General features: G+C 36.9%; 3 protein-coding genes across 6 annotated transcripts in view; all 3 read left to right on the top strand.

The window, feature by feature from the left end:
- The first annotated feature begins 1,008 nt into the window (after window positions 1-1,008).
- LOC116848452 (HEAT repeat-containing protein 5B) lies at window positions 1,009-14,566 on the top strand. Of its 4 annotated transcripts, none has more exons than XM_032824560.1 (35): window positions 1,009-1,300; window positions 1,523-1,711; window positions 1,857-2,068; window positions 2,180-2,327; window positions 2,416-2,526; window positions 2,596-2,779; window positions 2,877-3,037; window positions 3,234-3,483; window positions 3,564-3,707; window positions 3,830-4,080; window positions 4,178-4,289; window positions 4,367-4,619; window positions 4,690-4,799; window positions 4,871-5,034; window positions 5,510-5,542; window positions 5,963-6,037; window positions 6,129-6,404; window positions 6,479-6,760; window positions 6,847-7,036; window positions 7,140-7,309; window positions 7,395-7,716; window positions 7,793-8,059; window positions 8,132-8,313; window positions 8,391-8,636; window positions 8,732-8,951; window positions 9,041-9,304; window positions 9,428-9,590; window positions 9,666-9,781; window positions 9,907-10,152; window positions 10,240-10,476; window positions 10,744-10,895; window positions 10,981-11,194; window positions 11,298-11,312; window positions 11,558-11,703; window positions 11,809-11,985. In XM_032824560.1, exons 2-35 carry the CDS (start codon window positions 1,583-1,585, stop codon window positions 11,983-11,985), a joined length of 6,222 nt encoding a protein of 2,073 aa, XP_032680451.1. In that variant the 5' UTR covers window positions 1,009-1,300; window positions 1,523-1,582. The 4 variants fall into 4 exon arrangements, with proteins under 4 accessions (XP_032680451.1, XP_032680448.1, XP_032680450.1 ...); XM_032824557.1 differs by having other exon boundaries at window positions 1,010-1,300; window positions 9,868-10,152; XM_032824559.1 differs by lacking the exon at window positions 5,510-5,542 and having other exon boundaries at window positions 1,010-1,300; window positions 9,868-10,152; window positions 11,809-14,566.
- Window positions 14,567-15,959: 1,393 nt separating this feature from the next.
- Window positions 15,960-18,901, top strand: LOC116848453 (prostaglandin reductase 1-like). Its single transcript, XM_032824563.1, has 4 exons — window positions 15,960-16,214; window positions 16,546-16,840; window positions 17,387-17,660; window positions 18,469-18,901. The coding sequence occupies exons 1-4, from the start codon at window positions 16,058-16,060 to the stop codon at window positions 18,802-18,804; spliced, it is 1,062 nt and encodes a 353-aa protein (XP_032680454.1). The 5' UTR covers window positions 15,960-16,057; the 3' UTR covers window positions 18,805-18,901.
- Window positions 18,902-19,157: 256 nt separating this feature from the next.
- The window catches only part of LOC116848454 (putative glutathione-specific gamma-glutamylcyclotransferase 2), a 6,430-nt gene continuing 2,028 nt past the window's right edge, over window positions 19,158-23,559 (top strand). The window contains exons 1-4 of the mRNA XM_032824564.1: window positions 19,158-20,508; window positions 20,859-21,160; window positions 22,378-22,413; window positions 22,743-23,005. Of these exons, the coding sequence (XP_032680455.1) occupies window positions 21,008-21,160; window positions 22,378-22,413; window positions 22,743-23,005 (452 nt within the window). The 5' untranslated portion in view covers window positions 19,158-20,508; window positions 20,859-21,007. The remainder of the gene's footprint in view (window positions 20,509-20,858; window positions 21,161-22,377; window positions 22,414-22,742; window positions 23,006-23,559) is intronic.

The raw sequence follows: 23,559 nt of genomic DNA, 5'->3' as shown, positions 1-23,559 counted from the left end.
AGACGTAAACAGTAAACAAATTGATCAATCACAGTTGATTGTTCTTCTCACATTTAATTGTGATTGGTCAATTTCTTACTTTTATTTCTTACTCCGCATATTGTAAACCAAGCGTTAAACCTGTATCAGACTATAGATTGGCTTAGTTTACATCGTGCACTTGATACGCGTACTAAATAGTAACTTTCTATTAGATAATCTTAATATCGACGATATATATAAACAACAGTATATTAAGCTGGTATAATCATCAAGAAAACGTATTGATTGAACGCGTCGCCGTTGATATGCATTGTTAATATCAAGATTATCTAATAGAAAGTTACTATTTAGTACGCGTATCAAGTGTACGATGTAAACCAGGCCATTAGGATTGAGATTGAATTGAAATTTAGCCAATCAGAGCAAAATTTATTAAGTTTAAGTTTGGTGAACTTTGCTCTGATTGGTCAATTTTCAATTCAATCTAATAGCCTGTTCGACTGGCTCTGGGTTAACCCACTCTGGGTTATTCAGCCTACGTTTATTGGTCGAACACTTATAAGCTTTATGATTGGCTAGTAGAGACTTATGACGTCATTAATCGCTCTCGGAGCGATTAACCTAGGGCCAGTCGAACACGCTATCAGTTTTAATCCATAGTCTGATATGGGCTTTTGGTCTCTTCGTGTTGCTTGACTTTTGACACTTTACACATAGGCCCATATTTTCTCTTTTATCAATGGGTGCGTTCAGCGAACTCAACAGTTGCACAACAGTTGAGCAATTTGTCATTGTAATTGGTCTAGATTTAGGGATCTAACAGTAAGAACCAATAATCGTTGATTACTCACTGAACCCTTTTTCTGCTGAACGCGCCCATTGTTTTCTCTGCATCTACGGATGCAGAAACCGTTGTGTTTTATGAACGTACCCAAAAATTCACAATCGACTCTTAGGTCGAATAAACTTTAATAATCGACTTTTCACTAGAAGAGAAAGATTAAACATCGATTCATCGATCGATTATCGGCCATCCCTACCTTAACCTGTGTTAGAATTTGTCATCCGTATGAATACGGCTGTCGCCGTTGCAATAATAATTCGTGGTACGGTATTTATAGATAATATACGCCGTATAATGTTGTCGTTGCAGTGCCGTGGTATGTCGCGATCGTTTTGCACTTGAAAATACTCGTGAACGCGACACGTTGCGCAATTCACATAGTGAGCACAATAATGACATTTTGGCGAGGATACGGTGTGCCATAAAAATGTCTCTGTTCACCTACTGATAACAATTGGACCGTAATTTCTTGTGGTGTGTATTACATCTTGAATGTCCCACTGAAACTTTATTATGCTTTTAACATCGTGTATGTGTGTGTATTTACTTGGAAATAAAATGATAAGAATGGCTGACATCCTAAGATATGTCTGACCTTAATATATTCACATTAATAATTAATTCCTAATTTCGTAAATTTGTGTTATCACATGCTATTTTCAAGATTGTAATGGAAGTTCTTTAATTTAATTACAGAAAAACAGATATTTGGTTGATATTTGAAAGCAATTTGTGTATGTGTGTCTATTTGAAACAATGATGGAGTTGAGTCATAGTCTGACTCTCAATGAGGATGCTCTTAATCAAATCCCAGAAGCCAAACGGCCAGTTTTTATCTTTGAGTGGTTACGCTTCTTGGATAAAGTCTTGGTTGCTGCTCAGAAGGTATTGTTTTGATAGACATTGACATTTGTAACTTTATAAAATTTATGTTTGAATATAAATAATATATCCGTATCTATGTTACGATATATATACTAAAAATAATTTCTTTTTTAATAAAATATTATAATACATTTTATATTTACAGAGTGATATTAAAGGATGCCAGCAAAAACTTGTGGAGCAACTAACCAGACATATGCAAGGAGCTCCTGGTCCACCTACACGACGTCTCATAGCAAGATGCCTTGCTACCTTGTTCAGCGTTGGTGATACATTTTTACTTTTTGACACTGTTAACAAATGCAATGATATCCTGAGAAATAAAGATGATTCACCAAGCTTTCTACCTACAAAACTGTAAGTATTTATATATTTTTTTTAGTTTAATAGAATGAAATATTTTACTTATTAAAATATAATGAAATAATTCTGTAATACATATATGCTATATAAATTATGTTTTTCTAGAGCTGCTATTTGTTGTGTGGGATGTATGTATGAGAAACTAGGAAGAATGATGGGCAGATCATATGAGGAAACAGTGCAAATTTTGATAAAGTCTTTACGTTCTGCAGAATCACAAACACGGATAGAAATTATGCATACATTGGAAAAGGTAGCTGAGTGATTTACTGACATTTTCTAAGCATTCATTTAAATGAAATATATCATTAATATATACTTCATATGTATATTATAATCAGGTGTGTGCTGGAATGGGATCAGCGATAACCAATGTGCATAAGGAGATATATAAAGTTTCCAAACATTATCTGACCGACAGAGTAATGGCGGTGAGATGTGCTGCTGCTAAGGTATTTTTATAGCTATAAAAAATATCCATTATCTTTTTTCTCAGTAATTACAGCAGTTGCTATTTACAGTGTTTGTTGGAAATGTTAAATCATGCTCCGTTTTTATACACAACCGAGATCGAAAGTGTGGCAACACTATGCTTTCGAGCATTCGAAGGTTCCAATTACGAAGTGAGATGTTCCGTCGCTAAATTGTTGGGCACCTTAGCAGCAATGACGCAACTTCCGTCGCCCAAGATAAAAAATCTTACAGGTAAATGTTTGATAAAAGTTTATCATAAAAATGGCTTCCTGTTGCATGTGTGTATATGTATAAATATATAAATAATATATTTCTCTCTTTTCTGTAGTTGCGCAAAATAAAGGTGCCAAGCAGACATCTCTCGAGGAGATATTAAATATTTTGACGTCCGGATTTCTGAGAGGTGGCGCTGGCTTTCTGAAAGGAACAGGCGAGATAATAAAAGGAAGTTCTAGCATAAATAGAGAAGTGCGAGTTGGAGTGACACACGTAAGCAATTATAAATGTTAATACATTTTTCAAAAATATATGCTTCTGGATTCTCTAACTAGTTGCGTATACGTAAGTTTTACTGTGCAGCTATTTTATGGCATGATTAAACCTGCTCAGTAAAACTTACGTATACGCAACTATTTCAAGAATAAGGGCCCTGAAGATGTAACTTATGCATCCTTAATGTTGACAGGCTTATGTAGTGTTTGTGCAAATGCTGGGAGGTATCTGGCTGGAAAGGAATGTCGGCGCATTAGTCGCGCATGTTCTAGACTTGGTTACGAATCCAAAAGCTGCTAATTCGCACGTCGAGGCGGTGTATTCGCGCAAATGTGTGAATTTCATATTGCGCGGTACTGTTGGCAAATTGTTGGGTGAAGGCGCTCAAGCCGCCGCCTGCAAAGAGATAGCGCATATTATTTTAAAACAAATGGATTCCATTGGTAATAACATCGTCGTCGCTATTATAATATTTCACTTCGTGTTTCCATAGCACGATAATGCAATGTCAACTGCTTTGCAGATTTCAATCCTGAGAACGCTAAAGACTACAATCAAGAGACGCTGTTTAATCAACACTTGTTGGTCTGCGCGTTACAAGAGATGGGTAATTTGATACTGGGATTAGGTACCACAGCCACGAATTTATTGTCTGATCAATCTCTGAGTACGTATTTGCGCATTTAAACCTGTAAGCTTTTTTGTAAATGTTCTCAGATATGTGGAGGTAATCTTCATCGTCGTGTATATAAGCGCGATGTGTGGTTTAATTATATATTTTTATTACAGGTTTAATCGATACTATAATGGCTGTCTTGGTACACCCGTGCCAAGCGGCTAGGTTGGCTGCCTCTTGGTGCTTACGGTGCATATGTGTGGCAGTGCCGAGTCAAATAACACCTTTGATCGACCGTTGCGTTGATGGGATTGAGAATATGCGTAGCTCACCAGAAGCGATCGCTGGCTACAGCAGCGCTCTCGCTGCTGTGCTGGGAAGCGTTCGTTTGTCGCCTCTGGGAGTCCCTCACACCAAGGGGAAGGTATACACTTTCACGTGTTATTTTTACTTATTGATTATTTACACACACATACACATATGTATACGTGAGATCCACTTACCAAGACCGTAATTTTCAGATCATTTTCAATACAGCGGAAGAACTGCTCAGAAGCGCGAGCCAAAACAGCCGTTTGTCTCTGAATCGCACGCACGCAGGATGGCTTTTAATAGGAGCGATAATGACTTTAGGTATAAATATCTTGCATATTAAATGACATATCTATATGCCTGCGTATATAATTTCGTTGTAATTTACGATAATGAAGGCACCGCGGTGGTCAAGGGCTTATTGCCGAGAATGTTGCTCTTATGGAGAAATTGCTTCCCGCGTTCAAACAAAGAGCTCGAGAGCGAGAAAGCGCGTGGCGATGCTTTCACGTGGCAGGTGACTCTGGAAGGACGTGCTGGCGCACTTTCCGCTATGTACAGTTTCTTGCTACATTGCCCGGAGCTTTTGAACGACGATATTACACGGCGATTGCTTACACCGATTGAGTCTGCTCTGGCGATGCTGACGAAGTACGAATGTCTTAATGCTTCTCCACTTAGAATTAATTATACAATTTTCTCCTATAAATGTTTCTTTCAGTCTGTCACCCGTTTTAAAGAATTATGGTCAACAGTTGAAAGCTCCCGCGGCTATGGTCCGTTTACGTTTGTACGAAACATTATTGTTGTTACCACCGCAAACGTTCGAAGGTAATATCGACATGTTATAGTAAATTAAGACGATTGAAATTTATTCTTCTGTTTCCTCTCTTTTAATGTAGGTTCTTACACGCATCTTCTGAGGATGCTGGTATCCGAATTCACGCTCACCGATAATCCCGGGAACACAACTACTTCTTTGTTACGCGTAGTTTGCCACGCTAATGATTCCGTGATTCTTGGAACGTGGCTTCAGGAGACCGATCATCGTACGATAGAGGATCAAGTAAGTGCATTGATTCATCTATATTTTATTTTGCGAAATAATTTTTATTTTTACGAAATAGCATCACATTGTCGTTCTTAACATTCGAATGAATGATTAATTTTTTAATTTTAAAAGTTATCTCTTTTCAAGAACTTTCTTATTAAAGATTCATTTTCGTAATCAAAGTTATTTTCAGCTAAAAATAATTTTAGTTTTACAATTTTCACGCGTAACCAATATTCTTTTAATATCCCTATTGAGAAAAAGTTACAATCAAATGACTAAAGCAGACGTATTGTAAAGAGTATTTTCTTTTTGTCATGTAATTTGTTTCGTGCTTGTGCAATCCACGTTTTATCTTTTAACTGTATATTGTATTTAGATATAATTAACAAAGAGATAATTAAATGTTTCAAAATACGTTTCTTGTAAGCTCTTATGGAATGTATTTTTTTATCTTGACTCACAAGTTAACGTGCTTATTCATGTTTAGATGGAACCAAACAGAAGGGCAGATTTGGAACATGTGAGTAAGATGTTCTGTAAAGTTTGCCTTTCGTTTCTGTTACAGAAATAATTTTACTTTCAACCTATATTGTATAAAACTGAGAAACATTTTACTTTATGCACTCTATACTTTTCTTTCCTATTATTATATTATAGTTTGATAATTAGTAGTATTTAATTTCACTATATTTTACACAGTTGCTTTGAAAACACCGAATATTTGATGTTTTACACATAGTACTCGTTACATTATGTTTTGCTTGTGCCATTTTAGAAAAATCTACGACTTATTATAAGCTTATAATAAATGAAAAGTGCTTATTTACTTGCATTTATTATTTTATGTTTCTTTTTCTAGGTTACACAACGTAGTTTCGTTTCTTTTATTATATGATTTAAAGTTATTGATCTATAATTATTGATCTGTGACTTCTTTCAGCTTCAACCAAATAGTGCTGCAGGATCCGGAGCATTAGAACATAATACGTGCTGCCTCTACAGACCTATACCACATGTAAGCTTAAGATCTGTTGTAAATTCTATCGTCATCGCAGTTATCTCCACGATTTAAGTAAAATTGTAATATAAATTATGATTCTTTATAGATTGAAATAATACCTGGTCCATTGCCGTTAGGCGTAGCGGTGATTGACTTATCGGTCACGTTATTTGGTCAGATCTTCCCGCGTGTAGCGAACAAACATAGACTGCAGATGCTGGATCACTTTAGTGAGTGTATAAAGCATACAAAGTCTGGTAGGCAGGAGGCGATACAGATGAATGTGTTCACGGCTGTGTTGAGCGGTCTGAAGGGTCTCAACGAGGCGAAGACAGGTTTCGGACAGGAAGACGTCAAGAAATCTGCAACGAATCTTATCATTGTAAGAAATTGTTATTATATTGAATAAGATGCTGTCGACTCATTTAGAACCGATTAAAACACCCTATGTTTCAGAGCACACTGGTCAGTGGTAATCCTATTCTACGATGGGCGGCAGGAGAAGCGGTTGGCAGAATGGCGCAAGTGATTTCTGATCCTAAATTCACCGCGGAACTGGCGCAGACCAGTTTCGATCGCTTGAAGTCCGCGCGAGATGTCGCCAGTAGGACTGGCCATTCGTTGGCGTTGGGCTGTTTGCATAAATACGTCGGTGGAATGGGTTCTAGTCAACATCTCAACACCAGTGTCAGCATCCTGCTTGCTCTCGCGCAGGATAACTCGTCTCCCGTAGTACAAGTGAGACACTACTTTTACATCTGTTATCTTATAGCTTATTTACTTACTTTCACATTGATTCTGGTAACTAAAATGTTTTCCCGTAGGTCTGGGCGCTTCATGCTCTGGCTTTGATAGCCGATTCCGGCGGACCAATGTTCAGGGGTTACGTAGAACCTACGTTGTCCTTGGCACTAACTCTCCTTCTCAATGTTCCTCACTCTTACATCGACGTGCATCAATGTATCGGCAAGGTCTTGTCGGCATTGATCACTACGATAGGGCCAGAATTACAAGGTAGAGAGTGTATTTAATTAATTGTGCATAAGCTAATTGCGGGATAGATGGCCACAGTTTTTTTTTAGAAAAAAAAGAATTAGTTACAAGCAACACATTTCAGGTAATACATCGACGATCTGTATGGCGCGATCATCGTTCTTGTGCGCGTGCGCCATTATGCAGGACCATCAGGATCCACTTGTTCAAGCGGAAGCGACCGGTTGTCTTCAGCAATTACATCTCTTCGCACCGAGACACGTCAATCTGTCTTCCTTTGTTCCTACGTTATGTGTAAGTTAGAAATAAGGAGTACTATTTGTGTGTGAAAATGCTTATTGTGGATGGACGTTATTTTTCTTGCTTCTTTTATTTGTAGCGTACTTTGTCAAGCAATCACTTACTCTTGCGCAAGGCGGCGATATCGTGTCTCCGACAGCTTGCTCAGCGCGAGGCGAAGGAAGTGTGCGAGCACGCGATGACATTAGCTAACGAAAGCCGGGACACTAACGTAGTAGAGGGTCTCGTTATTACGGAGACTGGCCTTCCAGGCGTTCTTTTCAGCATGCTCGACACGGAAACCGATAGTAAGCTGATTAGAGATATTCACGATACTCTAACCAGCATGCTGCAGATATTGGCGGCCGACAATCTGTCTCAATGGTTATCATTATGCAAAGATGTTCTCACAATAGCTTCAGGTGAGTAGTTTGTGTTCTCACCTTGAATTGTAGAAGAAAGATTTTTCTTTACAATAACGTGTGCTTTGACGTGTAGAATCGAGTACGATCGAGGAAGGTAACGCCGCGAATGCGGAAGACAGTACTGCTGACAATGAGATTGCGGATGCAGAAGGTGACGACGATCAGGCCGAATTCCATGCTGACGAATCTGCCAAGCAGCGGCCGTCTATCACGCCGAGATGGCCGACCAGAGTTTTCGCGGCGCAATGTGTTAGGCGCATCGTCGCAGCTTGTGTGAATAACAAACAAGCGCACTTCGATCTCGCTTTGGCCAAGGAAATGCAGTTATCTAAAGGGAAAGGTGCGATTAATTTGCAAGCATTATTGTTTTTTGTGTTGATTCCAATTAATTTTTAATATTTATATCATTTAGGAGACTTTCTAGTGTTACATCTCTCGGACTTGGTGCGCATGGCGTTTATGGCTGCAACGAGCGATTGCGATCCGTTGCGACTCGAAGGTCTCAAAACTCTGCAAGAAATCATCGACAAATTCGCCAAAGTTCCCGAGCCGGAATTTCCCGGGCATCTATTACTTGAACAGTTTCAGGCACAGGTAAATTATATTCGCTTAACATCTACTGAGATTTGTCGTCTGAAATATCTTTCATATTATACCAAATGTTCACAAAGGTTGGAGCTGCTTTAAGGCCGGCATTTTCCGCGGAGACTCCGTCACACGTAACGGCCGCAGCCTGTGAAGCTTGCAGTGCGTGGATCGGTAGTGGCGTTGCTAGAGATCTAAATGATCTTCGAAGGGTGCACCAGCTGCTAGTGTCTTCTCTGGAGAAATTAAGGGAAGGTAATACTCGGCCGCAGCTTTACAACGAGAGTTTGTCAACACTAGAGAGATTGGCGATTCTAAAAGCATGGGCAGAGGTATATTAAAAATATCACGTTATACATTCAAAACGGATACACTATAATATCTGAGAAAGAAAAGATTAAATTCATTGTTTTGTAATTATCAATAGGTGTACGTAGTTGCTATGATAAGAGATGGATCCGCACTGAACAGCAAAGATACGATTAATCGTAACGCGAATCAAACTGACGAAACGAACGAAGAGGATTTCGGGGAGTTCGAGTTCCAGAGTGAGAGCTTGCTGAGTCTCGTCCAGCCAGAGCTTCTGAGTTTGAGTCAACATTGGCTGTCTGCGTTAAGAGATCATGCATTACTCTCTTTACCACCCGGTATATTAAGATTTTTATTCAAATTTTTATACAGTGCACGTATCTCTTTTGAATCTAATTAAAATTGCGATTATATGGGATCTCCTTAGAATTTTCCAGTCAGTTGCCGCACGATGGTGGGGCCTTTTACACGACAGATACGATGGAGTCCGCGCGTCCTCATTACGTAGAATCGTGGGCGCCGATTCTCCACGCCGCGACACTCTGGCTGAACGCGAGAGGATTCGAGATGGAAGACAGTAACCAAGAGAAAGCAACTAATGCTACTAACAACAACAATCATAACAACAATAACAACAATGACGAGACCTCCAAAACTAACACAAATGTTGAGCGTTTCCATTTGTTATTTGGTAAATATACATTATAAATATATATTATAATATATTCACTTGTATGTGATTTTCATATAAATCATATAAAATTTTACTTTGATCTTGATTCAAGTATTACTTACAATACGCTTATTGTTATAGGCATATGTATGGAAGCTTTGTGCAGTCCTCGCTGTTCTGAATCCCCACAGAATATAGAGACATGTTTGAATGCTTTGTACACTTTACTCGATTCAGCATGGGCGCGTGAGGTCTTCATCACGGACCGTTCTTTACCCATCGAATTGTGTAATGTTCTGCACAGGTAGATATATTCAAAAGTACACAACTTATTTTTCTGTAGCATAATATTAATGACCGTGTGTTTGTTGTTCCAAAGATTACTTCTAACACGGGAAAACTATGTCATTCAAATGATAGTCATGGAAGTGTTGAAGCAAGTGATGAAGGCAGCGCAAGAAGATCTTGTTACTAAAAAGAAGCTGAAACTTAAAGGTATTTTATTTACGAATTTTTCTACGTTATGTCTGACATAAAATATATATATCGTTTGTGCTTATATTTACGCGTACTTACAACAGATGACATACCAATGCAACAAGAAAGTAACGAAACATTAGAGTTAGATCTATTGGGAGAGGGAGAGGAAAGTGGCGAGCTCACACCAGGCGAATCGCTAGTATTCGCTGTCTTAGAGGTGTGCTTGTGTCTCCTGGTACGGCAGATACCGGCGTTAAATCCGAATCCTGGCGGTGCCACTGCCATCTTGTCTCAAAGGGGATATGTGCCGTCTGAAGAAAGCGGCAAGTTGATCGCGTTGTCCCTCAACATAATGGAATCTCTTCCTATATTATGTTCTCCGCAAGGTATATGCGAAGCTAACGTAGTGCACTATTTCAATTGGCAGTCCAATATGTAATATTTTACGCTTTCTTCTTCGTCATATTCTAAAGGTGCAGTGGCAATTCTTCCGACGTTATTGTATTTGGCGACTGGTGTAATACGAGAAACCGCAGTGCGTACGGACAACGACATCACTAAAGCCGGCGCGGAAGCACCCGTCCATGCCGCGTTACACTGCGTAAAAAATCTTACCACTAACAAGTATGCTAAGGATCACAGAAGTCAGGAGCAGTGGACAGGATTGCTACGAAGCGCACTTGCTAAAATCATCGATTTGGCTAAAACAGGTATGATTTTTTGTATGTTGATTCTACTTTTTATTAAAAGAACAATAAATTAGATAAGAGAACATCGTGTATCAGAGATTTGAATACATAAGAAGCAGTATAAGATATTGGGATATAGAGAAATATGAAGTATCAGTTAATATGATTAGATACTAGATTCTGCTTAGACACAAATATCTAATTAGAATATAAATATCATAGTGATTGAACATATTGATGTGACATATATTTTACTCGATTTATTTACTCTGTTGATTTTACTTACAGGAAATGACGAAACCAAGATGGACGAGGTGGCAATGATGTTGGGTATCGCGGTATTCGTGCTTCATGCGTCGCCGGAGGTAGTGAGTGCTCCAAACCTGCAATTTCCATGCATCAATCATTTCCGTCATGCGTTTCAGTCCGAGAACATAACGGTGAGTTGACAACGGACGACCAACCTTAGATTGCTGCTTACAATCACTGATTGGGAAATTAAATGAGACAAATTTGTATTGATAGGTGAAGCTGAAATGTGTGCAAACGTTAAGAACGATATTTCTGCATCCGGAGCGTAACATAAGTACCCCGTATATCCACGCTCTCGCACCGCGATTGGTAGAATATCTATATAGTGATAAGAGCAAGCAAGTGGCAAACGAGATGGAATTGACATTTACTCTGGAATGTATTAGTACGGTGGAAGCTCTCATAGGACTCGCTGATCTCCCCAATCGTAAGTAACCATTATTGCAAAATCAATGAGGATCGCTTACCACACAATTATTTCATAATTGTGAAACGATACGTTAATGCAGAATATGTTGCACGCTGTTCAGGAGATCTGTTACAAGGTGTGTGGAAAATGGAGATCTTAGTATTTACTCTTCTAACATTTTAATAAACGATCAAATCGTTTATGGCTGCGTTCGGGGAGACGCTATTTAGCGCTATGAGTGTGCTCTGTTTGTTCCTGAAAGTTGAACAAGGACAGAGGATGCTCATAGCGCTAAATAGCGTCTCCCCGAACGCAGCCTATATCGATTGTGTATATTACACGTGGACTCGATATATAGTATAATGTATCTGAAATTTTTAGGTATTCAAATGCTGACTTTACTCGTGCCAATTTTAATTAATTATTTGCTGGAGGGTGATGAGCTTCAGCGCGCTACCAAGTATCAAGCAAGCCTTCATCAGCAGAGTTTTCAGTGGCTCAATAAGATCGGACCGAAGTATCCGCAGGTATTATATTTCAAAGATACTTTCGAATCACGCATGTTGTGTGTTATGTGTGTACTGATTATATGTTATTACTATTATCTGAATGACAATTGTTTATATTTTTAGGAATTCAAGACGCTGATGTCACAGTCCAGCGAGCTGAAGACTAAATTGGAAAATGCCGTGAGATCCAGTCATCAGCAAGCGCAGCGACTTAGTCGACCCGTCGATCCTGTGAAGCCGCAGATCAAGATATCCGCGCCGTCGATCAAACTGAAGACCGACTTCTCGAATTTTAACTAGAAAAAGAGATAACGATATTAGGGATAATAAAGCGCGAGTGCACTCACTCAATTAATCTGGCGCAATGATTATCGATTAATTAAATCGAATTAATCGCTATATGTAACGTGTTTTAGCATCGTGATAATTACCAAGTGATAATATTCCACTTAGAATTTCGCTGTTATAGGAAAACTTACCCGACTGTACTTAGAGTTAAACGATCAGAAGCCGATAACATCGTGGCAGATATGCAAAGGATGGTTGGAAAAGCGACACGAATGGGGAAAATTAAGATTGATCAATCAAATCGTTATGAAACGATGTTTATTTTATATTCTTCTCATTCCGTTTAATTTTCTCACACGATTTGCTGAATAACGTTCCTTACTTTCCAATCGTGCTTTCTAAAATGCAGGAAGAGAACATTATATTAAATTCGTAAGTTGTATATATGTAGAAGATATAGTATATAACATTATAGAGATTATTAATTTATTTAATAATATATAAATGAACGATGTTAAAAAATGTTCTCATCATACAACTTCAATAACGAGACGATATAAATGATAACGAGTAAAGATTTTATTCTGTTTGGTTACGTTCAGCAGAAAATCTTATAACAATTTAAACAAAGCTGCTGCCAGCGCAGCGGAAAGCGTTTACTAAGACTGCGTTCCGAAATTCACTGCTAGTGCTGAAATTCTGTGGTATACATAACATGAACTATAGATTTTCAGTATTGGCAGTGAATTTCGGAACGCAGCTCAAGCTATTTTTCTGTTGAACACAGCCAAAGAGATGTTACGAGCAAACAATCGCGAAACGATACCAATATGATGTGCACAAAATAACTTCTAAATAGTGATACGCCCGTATAAACATTTTTCTGCCCATTATAAATCATATTAATTGTTCGGACGTTTGATTTTTAACCGATTCTTAATGTAACAAGACGTAATTTTTATTATACCGATAGAATTATTTATTAACTACGAACAGTTAATTCTTCTTAGGAATACACTACTTGCCATGAAAACGAACGAGGAAACAGACATAAATGTGAGTGAATGTCAGACACTGATATAATGACACACTGATTAAAACAAGAACACATTTAACGTTCTTCTGATGAGAAGACTGATAATCTGCTGTGCGTTTTTATTTAATGACTGTGTACTAGTAGTATTTTCCATACATTTGTTTTTATTATCTATCTAGAATTGATAGTAGAACCGCGCTAGCAACTATCGAGGGAATGTCTGATGTGACATATCGAGCTATAACGAGCTCTTTTATAGAACCTGTCTTTTTTTAAATAAAAACAATGATCCTTTTCTGACCGCGATGAGATGCACGACAAGTACATTTATCGAATTAGCATACAATGCTAATACAATGCTGGCGTCACGGCGAAACAGTGGATCAATTCTTAACTTTTAGAAAAGAAAAACAGTTCTTTGTCAAACGTAGATTATAACCCGGATTGAATTGAAAGAACCAACAGCGAACTGTGTAACGTCAAATTATTAATATAAACGCAAGGATGCAATTTGAAATTGAGAAACATCTTTCTCTGAATTTGAGATGGCAGTGACTACGTTTACACGTCTCTAATCAGTCGGTTTTAGTAACATCCGTAGTTACAACTTCAAACTCTTTCAAAATGCATGCTCGTTTACACGGAATGATTTCGGTTCATTACTCTATATCTCTTTATCAATAGATGTAGAGTAACAGCAACTTGTATGTAATCCGCTGTAAAGTGTAGCTAATATGACACATGGTGCTGGTTGCTATAACTAACACCACGTGTATGGTCGGAAGTTACTAAGCCGGTTTTACGCTATCGTGTAAGTGTGTGGTCGTATAGTGACACCGTTTTAAAGTCGTATAACAAGTCAATCAGATGTAATAATTTAGATACGACAATTTAGATTGCGACGGTGTTGCAGCAGGAGCATTGATGGGTGTAATTTTACAACGTGGACTAAGTCTTTATATAGTCGTCATTTTGTAATAGTGTAGCGTCCTTGTGAGAAACAAGTAAATTGGAACTTATCACACGAAAAAAAAAACAAGTTGAATTTCCGTAAAAATTCCTTTCAACATACTTATTTCTTGCTGGGATTTAGATTGACCATCGTATAGAAGACAGTCTTTCCATTTAACGTTCTGCATAGGAAGTGCTCACCTCTACGTATGTATATAATTAAGTTCAAGTTGCGTACTAGATCTGGTATAGCGCGTATCACTGATAAATTTTATAAGAAACTGAGACGAATCGTTAGATGCGGGAAGGATTATGTGCTCGATAGATGTTCTACTATTTTTATATGATTATTTTAGGAACACGTTGATTGTTTGTAACTTTTAATTACGCGTCTGCGAAAACAACCGTTTATATGATATATATATGTGTATATGTATGTACATATATATACGTATATATGGTCCATCGAACTTCCGTGTACAATGAATGTTTCAAGTCGCGTTTTATCCGAGGCAGACATTTTCTCTGACAAATGGTACAATTACATGTAGTGTTATATTATATAATGATTGCAGTTAACGAAATAAATAAAGATAACTGATGACACTTTTGTTTTTCATTTTCTTCTCTGTTACATCACAAAAGATAAGGATCATTAAGATAGAGGTTTTTGCCTAGACGTATCTTCTAAAGCAACTAGTCAGCATCTAGCGAGAAATGACTCATCAAACAATGTTGAAACGATCTCGAAACCATCAAATCGACGTCGAACAATGAGTTATTTCTTGCTAGGTGTTTTCTTTGATGCTGATGCATAACTGGTCTATAATACTTGATCAGCATTTGCACAGATCATTGATATAATTAATTTAAATCTGATGTCAATCATGAATTGCAAATATTATTCGGTAATTTTTGTATATTTGTTAAACAATTCTTCCTCTCTTTTTAATATGATTATCGGAATATTAAAATTCATTTGCAGCATCTCATACAATAGTTCGTCTACGTAGTTATTTATAAAATGCTATTGTATAATATTAAATAAAGTATAAAATATAAAAATATAAAATATACAAATATAAAAAGATAAACAATTAAGCGATAAAAAAATTATCTAAGATTAGTAATTGCAATTTTGTAACCCGTTAACTATCTTATCACCAATATAACATATGATACAATATCACCAGCACTGTATATCGTTGCTCATTTTTTTTAGCATATATTGTACTTGCGCAACTTTAACGACAGTTAACGAATTCCTACACGAAACTTCACCAACCTTCATTAGACGTCCATATAACATCCATAGCTCCACTAGATATCTATTTCCACGATAGATGTCTAATGGACCTCTATATTATACCTACACACATATGATAAATTATATTCATCATATATTACAATCTAGAGTTCTTATAGACATATATAGGATCTCTTATAGATATTATATGGAACATTTAAAAATATAAAATAGATGTCAACTGAAAATATAACGAATTATTTAGTGAAATATAAATACATGTTCCGTGTGAGTATAGTTTAGAAAAGTGTGTTCAGTAGAAGTCGTATACTATTAGCAGCACAAAAAACCTAAACAATATCTTATCTGGTTTGATTTTAAGACGACATTCGAAACAAGTGCAAGTGCGAGCTTAAAATAATTTGAAATTCAAAATATGAAATGTTAAATAAATACTATGCGCGAAAGATAAGAGCAAAAAAGATATACGATGAAGGTAAAAAGAGGTCTAAAGTTCACTCACGCTTTTATCGATAACGAATTATTTAAAAATAATTTTCGATAATTGTGGAATTAATTCCTCAGAAAAGGAATTTTCGCAGCTGAATTTTTGTTTATGTCATCAAACAGAGATCTCACACAGCTATCGTAGTTCGCTCTCATTTTCATAAACTCATTTTTTTAAATAAAATTACTCCAGGTTTAAACCGGTCTTGTGTTTGAGTGTATGTACGTGTGAACGAGTATAAATACCTTCACAAGCGGTGTATCTAAAGCAGTGTAACGCGAGCTACTGTCACGGAACCATCAGTTTTTCACTCAGTCATAGTCTAGCATTTAATGAGACTGTTATGAGTTTTGGTTATACTTTAATTCGAAAAATCTCGACACATCCACGTAAAATGGTAAAGGCAAAGCGGTACGTTGTCGCCAAACACTTCGTGAACTCTCCGGAGCCAGCGGATTTAAAATTAGTGGAAGAAGAATTACCAGATTTGCAAAATGGAGGTAGGTATACACTGAAAGAAAAGATATCTAAAAATAGTAAATATTTAAATATTTTGTTGGGTACTAATAACATATTTACTTAAATTTAAATTCTTTTATCTTTCAAATGGAGTGAACAATTGCTTTCATGAAAGGCTCAGATTTTCTTAAAGTTTTAAGAAAATATATATTTTCCTATTTGTAAAAAAGCTATAAGAGAGAAAAACGGAAAAAGACATTATAAGTAGTATTTCCAATTTAAATATTGCGACATTTAAATATCATTGACATTCACAGTTTAATTTAATTAAATTTACACGGAATTTAATTAAATTATATGTTTTTCCTTCAGAATATCTTGTGCAAGCCGAATACCTCTCTGTGGATCCGTACATGAAACCGTACGTGCTAAAATATCCACTTGGGATCACGATGATCGGCGCTCAGGTTGCTAAAATCGTGGAATCCAAGAATCCGAAATATCCGATCGGCAAGAGAATCGTTGGATATCTGGGCTGGAGAACGCACACAATTATTGATCCAAATATGAAAGAGGATGAAAATTTCATGAACAGAAATGAATATATTTTGCCGGACATTGGCGATCTATCGCCGTCTCTTGCTTTAGGCGTATTGGGAATGCCGGGGTAAGCCTTTTAGATTTATATACCAGCTTATCATTTTATAATGGTGAAAAAGAACAGCGTACATGCTGAACAAAATTAAGAGCATACCTCGATCAAATTCACAACAGCTGCAAAACAGCTTTCTCTACTAAACAAAAATTTACCAGTGGAACGTAACAACGCTCTTCACTCGACGTTTTGTTGAATTGCACTTAAATTCTAAACTTTCCCTACAACTGCACCGACTAAATGTATAGATAAGAAAACGTAAAATATTACGCAATATCGTCTTATAGATTAAGCGAAGTCTGAATATAACACAATCAAACATTTACTTATCAATGGCTGTGTTTAGTAGAGAAAGCTGTTTTGCAGTTGTTGTGAATTTGATCGGAATATGCTCTTAATTTTGGCTGAACCTGAGAGCATATACCAATCAGATTCACGAATTTTACAACAATTGTAACACAGTTTTCTCTGCTGAACGCAGAAGTCAGAGTTTCCGTCCACTTTTCGTTGAAAGAAACGGATGTGAAGCAATGGCATAAATTATGCTTCTTTTTATAGCAATACGGCTTACTTCGGCTTGTTGGAGATATGTAAACCAAAGCCTGGCGAAACACTTGTTATCAGCGGTGCCGCTGGAGCGGTTGGCTCTCATGTAGGTCAGATTGGAAAAAACATGGGTCTTACAGTTATCGGCATATGTGGCTCCAATGAAAAGTGCAAATGGCTGACCGACGAGTTGGGCTTCGACTTTGCTATCAATTACAAAACCATGTCGGTCGTAACGAGTTTACGTAAAATTGCTCCGCAAGGCGTCGATTGCTACTTCGACAATGTAGGTCAATGATACATTATAGTATATTTTGATCAACTCCAGCCAATTGCGTACCCAGATAGCACAGAGAATTCAAAAAGGATTCAAAAAGAATTCAATCGCATGTCACCAATTCTGAATTCATTTTTAGATGTAAAAAGAATTTTTTTCACTGAACTGAACTTTGACGAATTCTTTTTGCACCTAAAAATAAATTCAGAATTGGTGACATACGACTGAATTCTTTTTGAATTCTCTGTGCTATCTGGATAGTCTCATAAATACTGTATAGTTTTACGATGAAAGCAATTAATCAATCTTATCAAGCAATTATTAGTAGATAATATCTTACAGAAGATAATTTCATCGAGATAGCAGAAATTTTATTAGATTGCAGTATTAGATAGCTGTTTTCGCAAGCTCAAAACTTACGAGAAGTCGTATATAAAGAAATATTGCGAAAGAAAAAATGATCGATCTTATTAAATGATATTAAATGATGATCTTATTACTTTAACATGTTCTTGATAATATTTCAGATTTTCGCGACGTGATGAAATGCTTGATCTTGCTTTTAGGTTGGCGCTGCGTTCTTCGTGGATTTATTTTTAACACTTCGTAAGCATTTCAGTTCACTTTTTCAGTTCAGTTTTTCAGAGTCTTCTTCAGTAGAGGAACGACCTAAGAGATTTCTGAAGAAATGAACTGGTATGAATGTTCACGAAACGTCGCAAATAAGTTCACGAAGTACGCAGCATCCGGAAGCCAGATCAAGAATATTTTTTCGATAATGTATTAATTTTCCTATTAGTGACAATTGCATTTGCAGGTCGGCGGGGATATCTCGAGTGCGATTATGTATCAAATGAACCAATTTGGTCGAGTAGCAGCTTGTGGTAGTATTTCGTGTTATGAAAAATCGTCTTTGCCACAGTGCATGATCCTCCAACCGGCAATAGTGTCTAAAGAATTAAAAATGGAAGGATTCATCGTACGTCGCTGGAAGGACCGCTGGCAGGAGGGAATCCAGCAAAATCTGCAATGGATTCGGGAGGGCAAGCTCATTTATCGGGAGACTATCACGAAAGGTTTCGAAAATATGTTCGAGGCTTTCATAGGCATGATGCATGGCCAAAATATTGGCAAGGCAATTGTCCAAGTGTAAAAATCCACTAGTTTTATCGTAATCTTAAAAAAATTATAATTTCATAAAAAGTTTTAAATGTTTATAAAAAGAATAAAAATGTTTCTTTATCAGAGCAGATGTGTGCGAGCAGATATTCAAATTTTTACAAAATATATTTTCCAAGGTAGTGAGTTTCAAAATTTTGTGACCAAGTCCCAATAAATGCGTTTGTAATTATATATTATAGTTAATTATAATTGTGTCAGTTTTGTCATAATTACAACTCGCATTTTTGCTTATTTTCTACGGTAAAGTGTTTCGGTAGTCGTGAGTATCTAATGGAGTATCTAGCGCCATTTAACGGTGACATATAGAACCGTCATAGCTTAATGATTTGAGTCTTAGCTAAGATTGTTTCAATCTCGATTAAAATGGTTCATGTCTTAGCTAAGACGCAAACATTAGTTCCAAAGTTTCTACTATGAGTCGCCACTATCAGTATACAGTATCAATAATATAGATTTGAGGTCACAATATAACTCAACAAGTCGAGTTATACGGATCTCTCGCGATCCAATAATATGATTCAGAGGCACATCAGAAGCATTTTTATTGAACCATGATAAATATGCAAAATTTAACAAACTTTAAATTCGTTAGATTTAATAATAAGATGGTTAAGAAAGCATTTTACAGCTTAATATCTTTCTAGCTTTCAGGCATATTAAGATCACACATTTATATTATCAATTTTTTCATTTTTAAAATATATATTAAAAATTTCGATTTTTAATTTCAATTTCAAATTTTAATAAATTATTTTTATCTTTCTTATATATTATATGTATATATCATACGTTTTTGTTAAGACTTTCTTTTCTATTGATTTTCACGAGTTCATGTCTTCAAGATTTCGTCCCGATTTGTTTTAATGTATATTATTTAAAAACATTGTAAGAAAACAAGTATATTGTTTTTAAGTTATATAAATTATATAACTTATACACAATTTTTATATTTATATATACTTATATAAGTTATATCCGAATCAAATGGATCCTTCGACACATACTTGTCCTGCAAATTAATGTTTTACTCGATCCACTCTGACAGACACGATATCACGTGCAATTCACGACGATGCTTCAATGAAACGATATGTTTCATCATTCGCCTCACTGCGCGCGCGCTGTGTGTATTCTGCTACTTTTCTCTACCTTCCTTGATATTCTCCATTCTCTTTCTCACTCTGTCTTTGACGCGTCTGGCGGTCTAGTTCACTGAACGAAAGCGTGCGTCAGTCGGAAACCGGCAGTTCCCGTTGAATCTTGACAGAGTACGTGCCTCTTTTTTCGGAGACTTGCAAAAAATCGTAAAAATTTCGCTCGATCAAGATAATTCTAAAACAAATTTTAAAAGATTTGTTTCTTCGAAACGGACGTCATTTAAACAAATTTATTGATTCAATACCGAGGTTTCTCTCAGTGAACACTCTTCTTGATTTTCTGAAAAAACAGAAACGGTGAAAAACAGCGCGGCTGAAAAACAAGCAGAAAAGAAAGAAGAAGAAGAAGAGGAAGGAGAGATGGACATATATATAACACTACGGAGTCCGCTGGCTAACGTCATCGAATTATTTCGCGAATTGATAAATTGGAGTCACCAAACTGAGCTCACCACAAGAGATCTAGAGGAAACGCAGCGCTGATCTATAAATGGCGAATTGACACGGCATTATTCAAAGTAAGATTTAACTAATAACAACTAATAATACTCGAAGAACTATGCACAAAACTATTTACACTTAGTGTAGACGCATTTTTCCGTCAATTTAACCGATGCGAAATGACATAACTTAAATGGAGCGAATTCTTTGGGAAACCTTCAAAATCTATTATTACTTGGAATCAATCGATAAATGAATTTTCGTTAAGAAATTTCTTGACATTACGCGTTGCATATGTTACATAAAATGCTTCTCAAAATTACTATTAACTATTACTATTACTATAAACAATTTTCGATAAGACAAATTTCGATAAAGTTATCCGTAATGAGTGACGAACACTATGATAATAATTTATCAATTTTAGTTAGAACTGTAGAAAGAAAGAGGAAGAAGGAGACACACACACACATACGCGGATAAGTCAAAGGTCATAGAGAAGAAGAACAAAAGACAAACTTGGAAAGAGACATCGATCATCCACCAGCCGAATTTTTCTCTCGCAAAAACGCGAATATGGCCAATGACAACGCGCTTTGGGTATTTGGATACGGCTCTCTTTGTTGGTATCCCGGTTTCTCATACAGCAAAAGCATCACCGGCTACATCAAGGGCTACAAAAGACGCTTTTGGCAAGGCAACACAACGCATCGCGGTACGGTCGAGAAGGTGAGCTGAATGGCGCGCGAAAATTCTACAACCCTACCTCATTCATGATCCTTGTTAACGCTTTAAATTCTGTCAGTAGAAGACAAACGGATTTCATAAGTTTAAATATTCGCGATTAGCATCAAATTTATTCAAAACACATTCTGAATTTTAATAAGTATAGCATTTCAGTTAAGAATATTAAAGTAAATATTCGATTTAAATATAAAATCAAACCGACCATTCTTTCAATTAACTCTCATAATATTCGTTAAGAGAATAAATTCTTCTTTTAAGTGTCTAATAAATGAGCTTTTTTCAATCATGAACATTTAATGAGTATATTTTAAGCTTCTCTGAAGAAAATGTTGTTCGTTGAAGATAACAAGTACTTAAAAGAGAAAATAAAATAAGCAATCGCTTTTTTAGTAATAATATTTTTTTTTATGTACGATATACACGTGAAATTAATTAATATGACGCTACAAGGTGACTTAAATGACACATCGTGCATTTACTTCGCTCGCAAGTCGTCTTCGCAGTGCGATGCGATATACAACAAAGCTTTGAATGCGATAAAATGGACTTGTTTCTCTCGTAAATCAGTCACGCACTCCGTTCTAACGTGATTGGAACGAACATCTGAATTAATAGCTTTTAAATGAGATCTGCAATGGATCTATGAAGCGCATAGATCGACCATCGTTTTTGTTCGCACGCTAATTCCACGTAGAGATTGTCTTAACCGGCTTGCGTTGGTTTTCGACGATTTCCAAGACGCTCTGTACGCATCGTGCTCAAGAATCGTGTCTCTCTTTACCGCGTCTTTTTTCAACCACTGCACTCTCCTTTTCTCCACGTGATAAATTGCCGCTATGAAACGCGTATTTGGCTTACACTTGCGTATAGGTTATGTGTAATCGTAGCCAGTTACAAACCGGTAGTAACTGATATCCTCAAAGAGAGTTTAGCTCATGTCGCACGTTATTCTTCGTACGCTGTGCGTTTCACGCTGCGACATGAATTTTCTGCCTTACAGATTGCTTTCTTGTTCCGCACGGGAAAAGCTGCTCCGTACGAATTGAAGTTTGTTTTTCGCGCGTGAGAATAATTTTACGATAAAATTTCTCTTGAAATCCTGCTCCCCATCCATTCGCGCCACTCCCTTTTTATTCGTATCGTCGAATATTCGATAAAATGAATCATTACAGCGTCGCTGTGTTCTCTTTATTTTGCAGCCTGGTCGAGTCGCCACACTAATCGAGGACAAGGAGGTAACTGCACTGCGATTGCAACTACATTGCAATATGTACACGGAAAAAAAGATTTGGTTGAATTAACCAAGTATCTGGTCGAATATAAACGATCCCGAAATTCCGATTGAAATAACCCGAATTCTGCTTAAGTCAATCAAAAATTTCGTTATCTTAAGCAGAATTCAGGTTACTTCAATCGGAATTTCTGGATCGTTCATATTCGACCAGATATTTGGTCAATTCAACCAAACTTTTTTTCCTTGTAGCATATAACAGAATAACACTCGTGATACCATAAATGACCGAAAAACGGAACGCGCGAGCAATGCGGACTTCTTTTTCGGCAGGGCACGGTTTACGGACGAGCGTTTCAAATTAAGGACAGCGCGGCGTTACCCTATTTGGAAAATCGGGAGTGCGCTCTGGGAGGATATGCGACGACCATAGTGACGTTTCACAGCCGGGACGGGGCCAAGCAATTCCCCGTCGTGATTTACATCGCCACCAACAAGAACAAGCTCTGGCTCGGCGAAGCGTCGCTGCGGACCATAGCGCGTCAAATCACCGAGAGTTCCGGTCCGAACGGACACAACGTCGAGTACCTGTTACGGTAAGGCCCGAACAACTCACGTCGCCGTTTATAGTTACTTCACTCGCGGTCGAAAGAAGTTAACGCTATCACTCAGACGAGACGACGTCATGTGGGACACTCTATCCGGCCCCGATATATCCGAGGCGGAGTATGCGCTCTTTCTGCGAAAACCGGAAGTCTCTCAGAAGTGTGAAGTTTGTATTTGACGAAAATTACCTCTCATTCATTCAATCTTCGTTCATTATACTTTTACTGTTCCACTACACTTTTCTTATGATGCGATAACTGCTTCATTATATTTCATTACACACTTTAACGTATTTCCACTGTTCGTTGTAGTTCTTCTTTCATCCATTTACACTTCTCAAGCATTTCTATTTTGGAACAATTGTTATATCGCCAAGACGAATTTATTATGAAAACTTATTATTTTATAAAAATTATACTTCTTATTTATTCAACTTCTTTTTTCCTTATATTATTCTATTATTAGGACCTTAACTTAGTTTCCGCCCGCAAATGTTAGATGGCAATGCAAACAGTTCTAGTAGTCATTACTAACGAAACAGGTA

The sequence above is a fragment of the Odontomachus brunneus genome, unplaced genomic scaffold (assembly GCF_010583005.1).
Source record: "Odontomachus brunneus isolate Ranch 3 - 2012 unplaced genomic scaffold, Obru_v1 Obru_scaffold_096, whole genome shotgun sequence".
In the NCBI taxonomy this organism is placed as follows: domain Eukaryota; kingdom Metazoa; phylum Arthropoda; class Insecta; order Hymenoptera; family Formicidae; genus Odontomachus; species Odontomachus brunneus.
The sequence above is the reverse complement of the archived record's forward strand: the minus strand, read 5'-3'. Positions and strand labels throughout refer to the sequence as shown.

Bases quoted from the DNA above. Each gene is read 5' to 3' on its own strand.
- LOC116848452 (XM_032824557.1), top strand. From the start codon at position 1,583: ATGATGGAGTTGAGTCATAGTCTGACTCTCAATGAGGATGCTCTTAAT. The intron at 9,782-9,867 runs GTATTTTATTTA...TACTTACAACAG, and splicing joins AAAGAAGCTGAAACTTAAAG to ATGACATACCAATGCAACAA. The intron at 11,704-11,808 runs GTATTATATTTC...TTATATTTTTAG, and splicing joins TCGGACCGAAGTATCCGCAG to GAATTCAAGACGCTGATGTC.
- LOC116848453 (XM_032824563.1), top strand. From the start codon at position 16,058: ATGAGTTTTGGTTATACTTTAATTCGAAAAATCTCGACACATCCACGT. The intron at 16,841-17,386 runs GTAAGCCTTTTA...TTCTTTTTATAG, and splicing joins GGCGTATTGGGAATGCCGGG to CAATACGGCTTACTTCGGCT. The intron at 17,661-18,468 runs GTAGGTCAATGA...TTGCATTTGCAG, and splicing joins TCGATTGCTACTTCGACAAT to GTCGGCGGGGATATCTCGAG.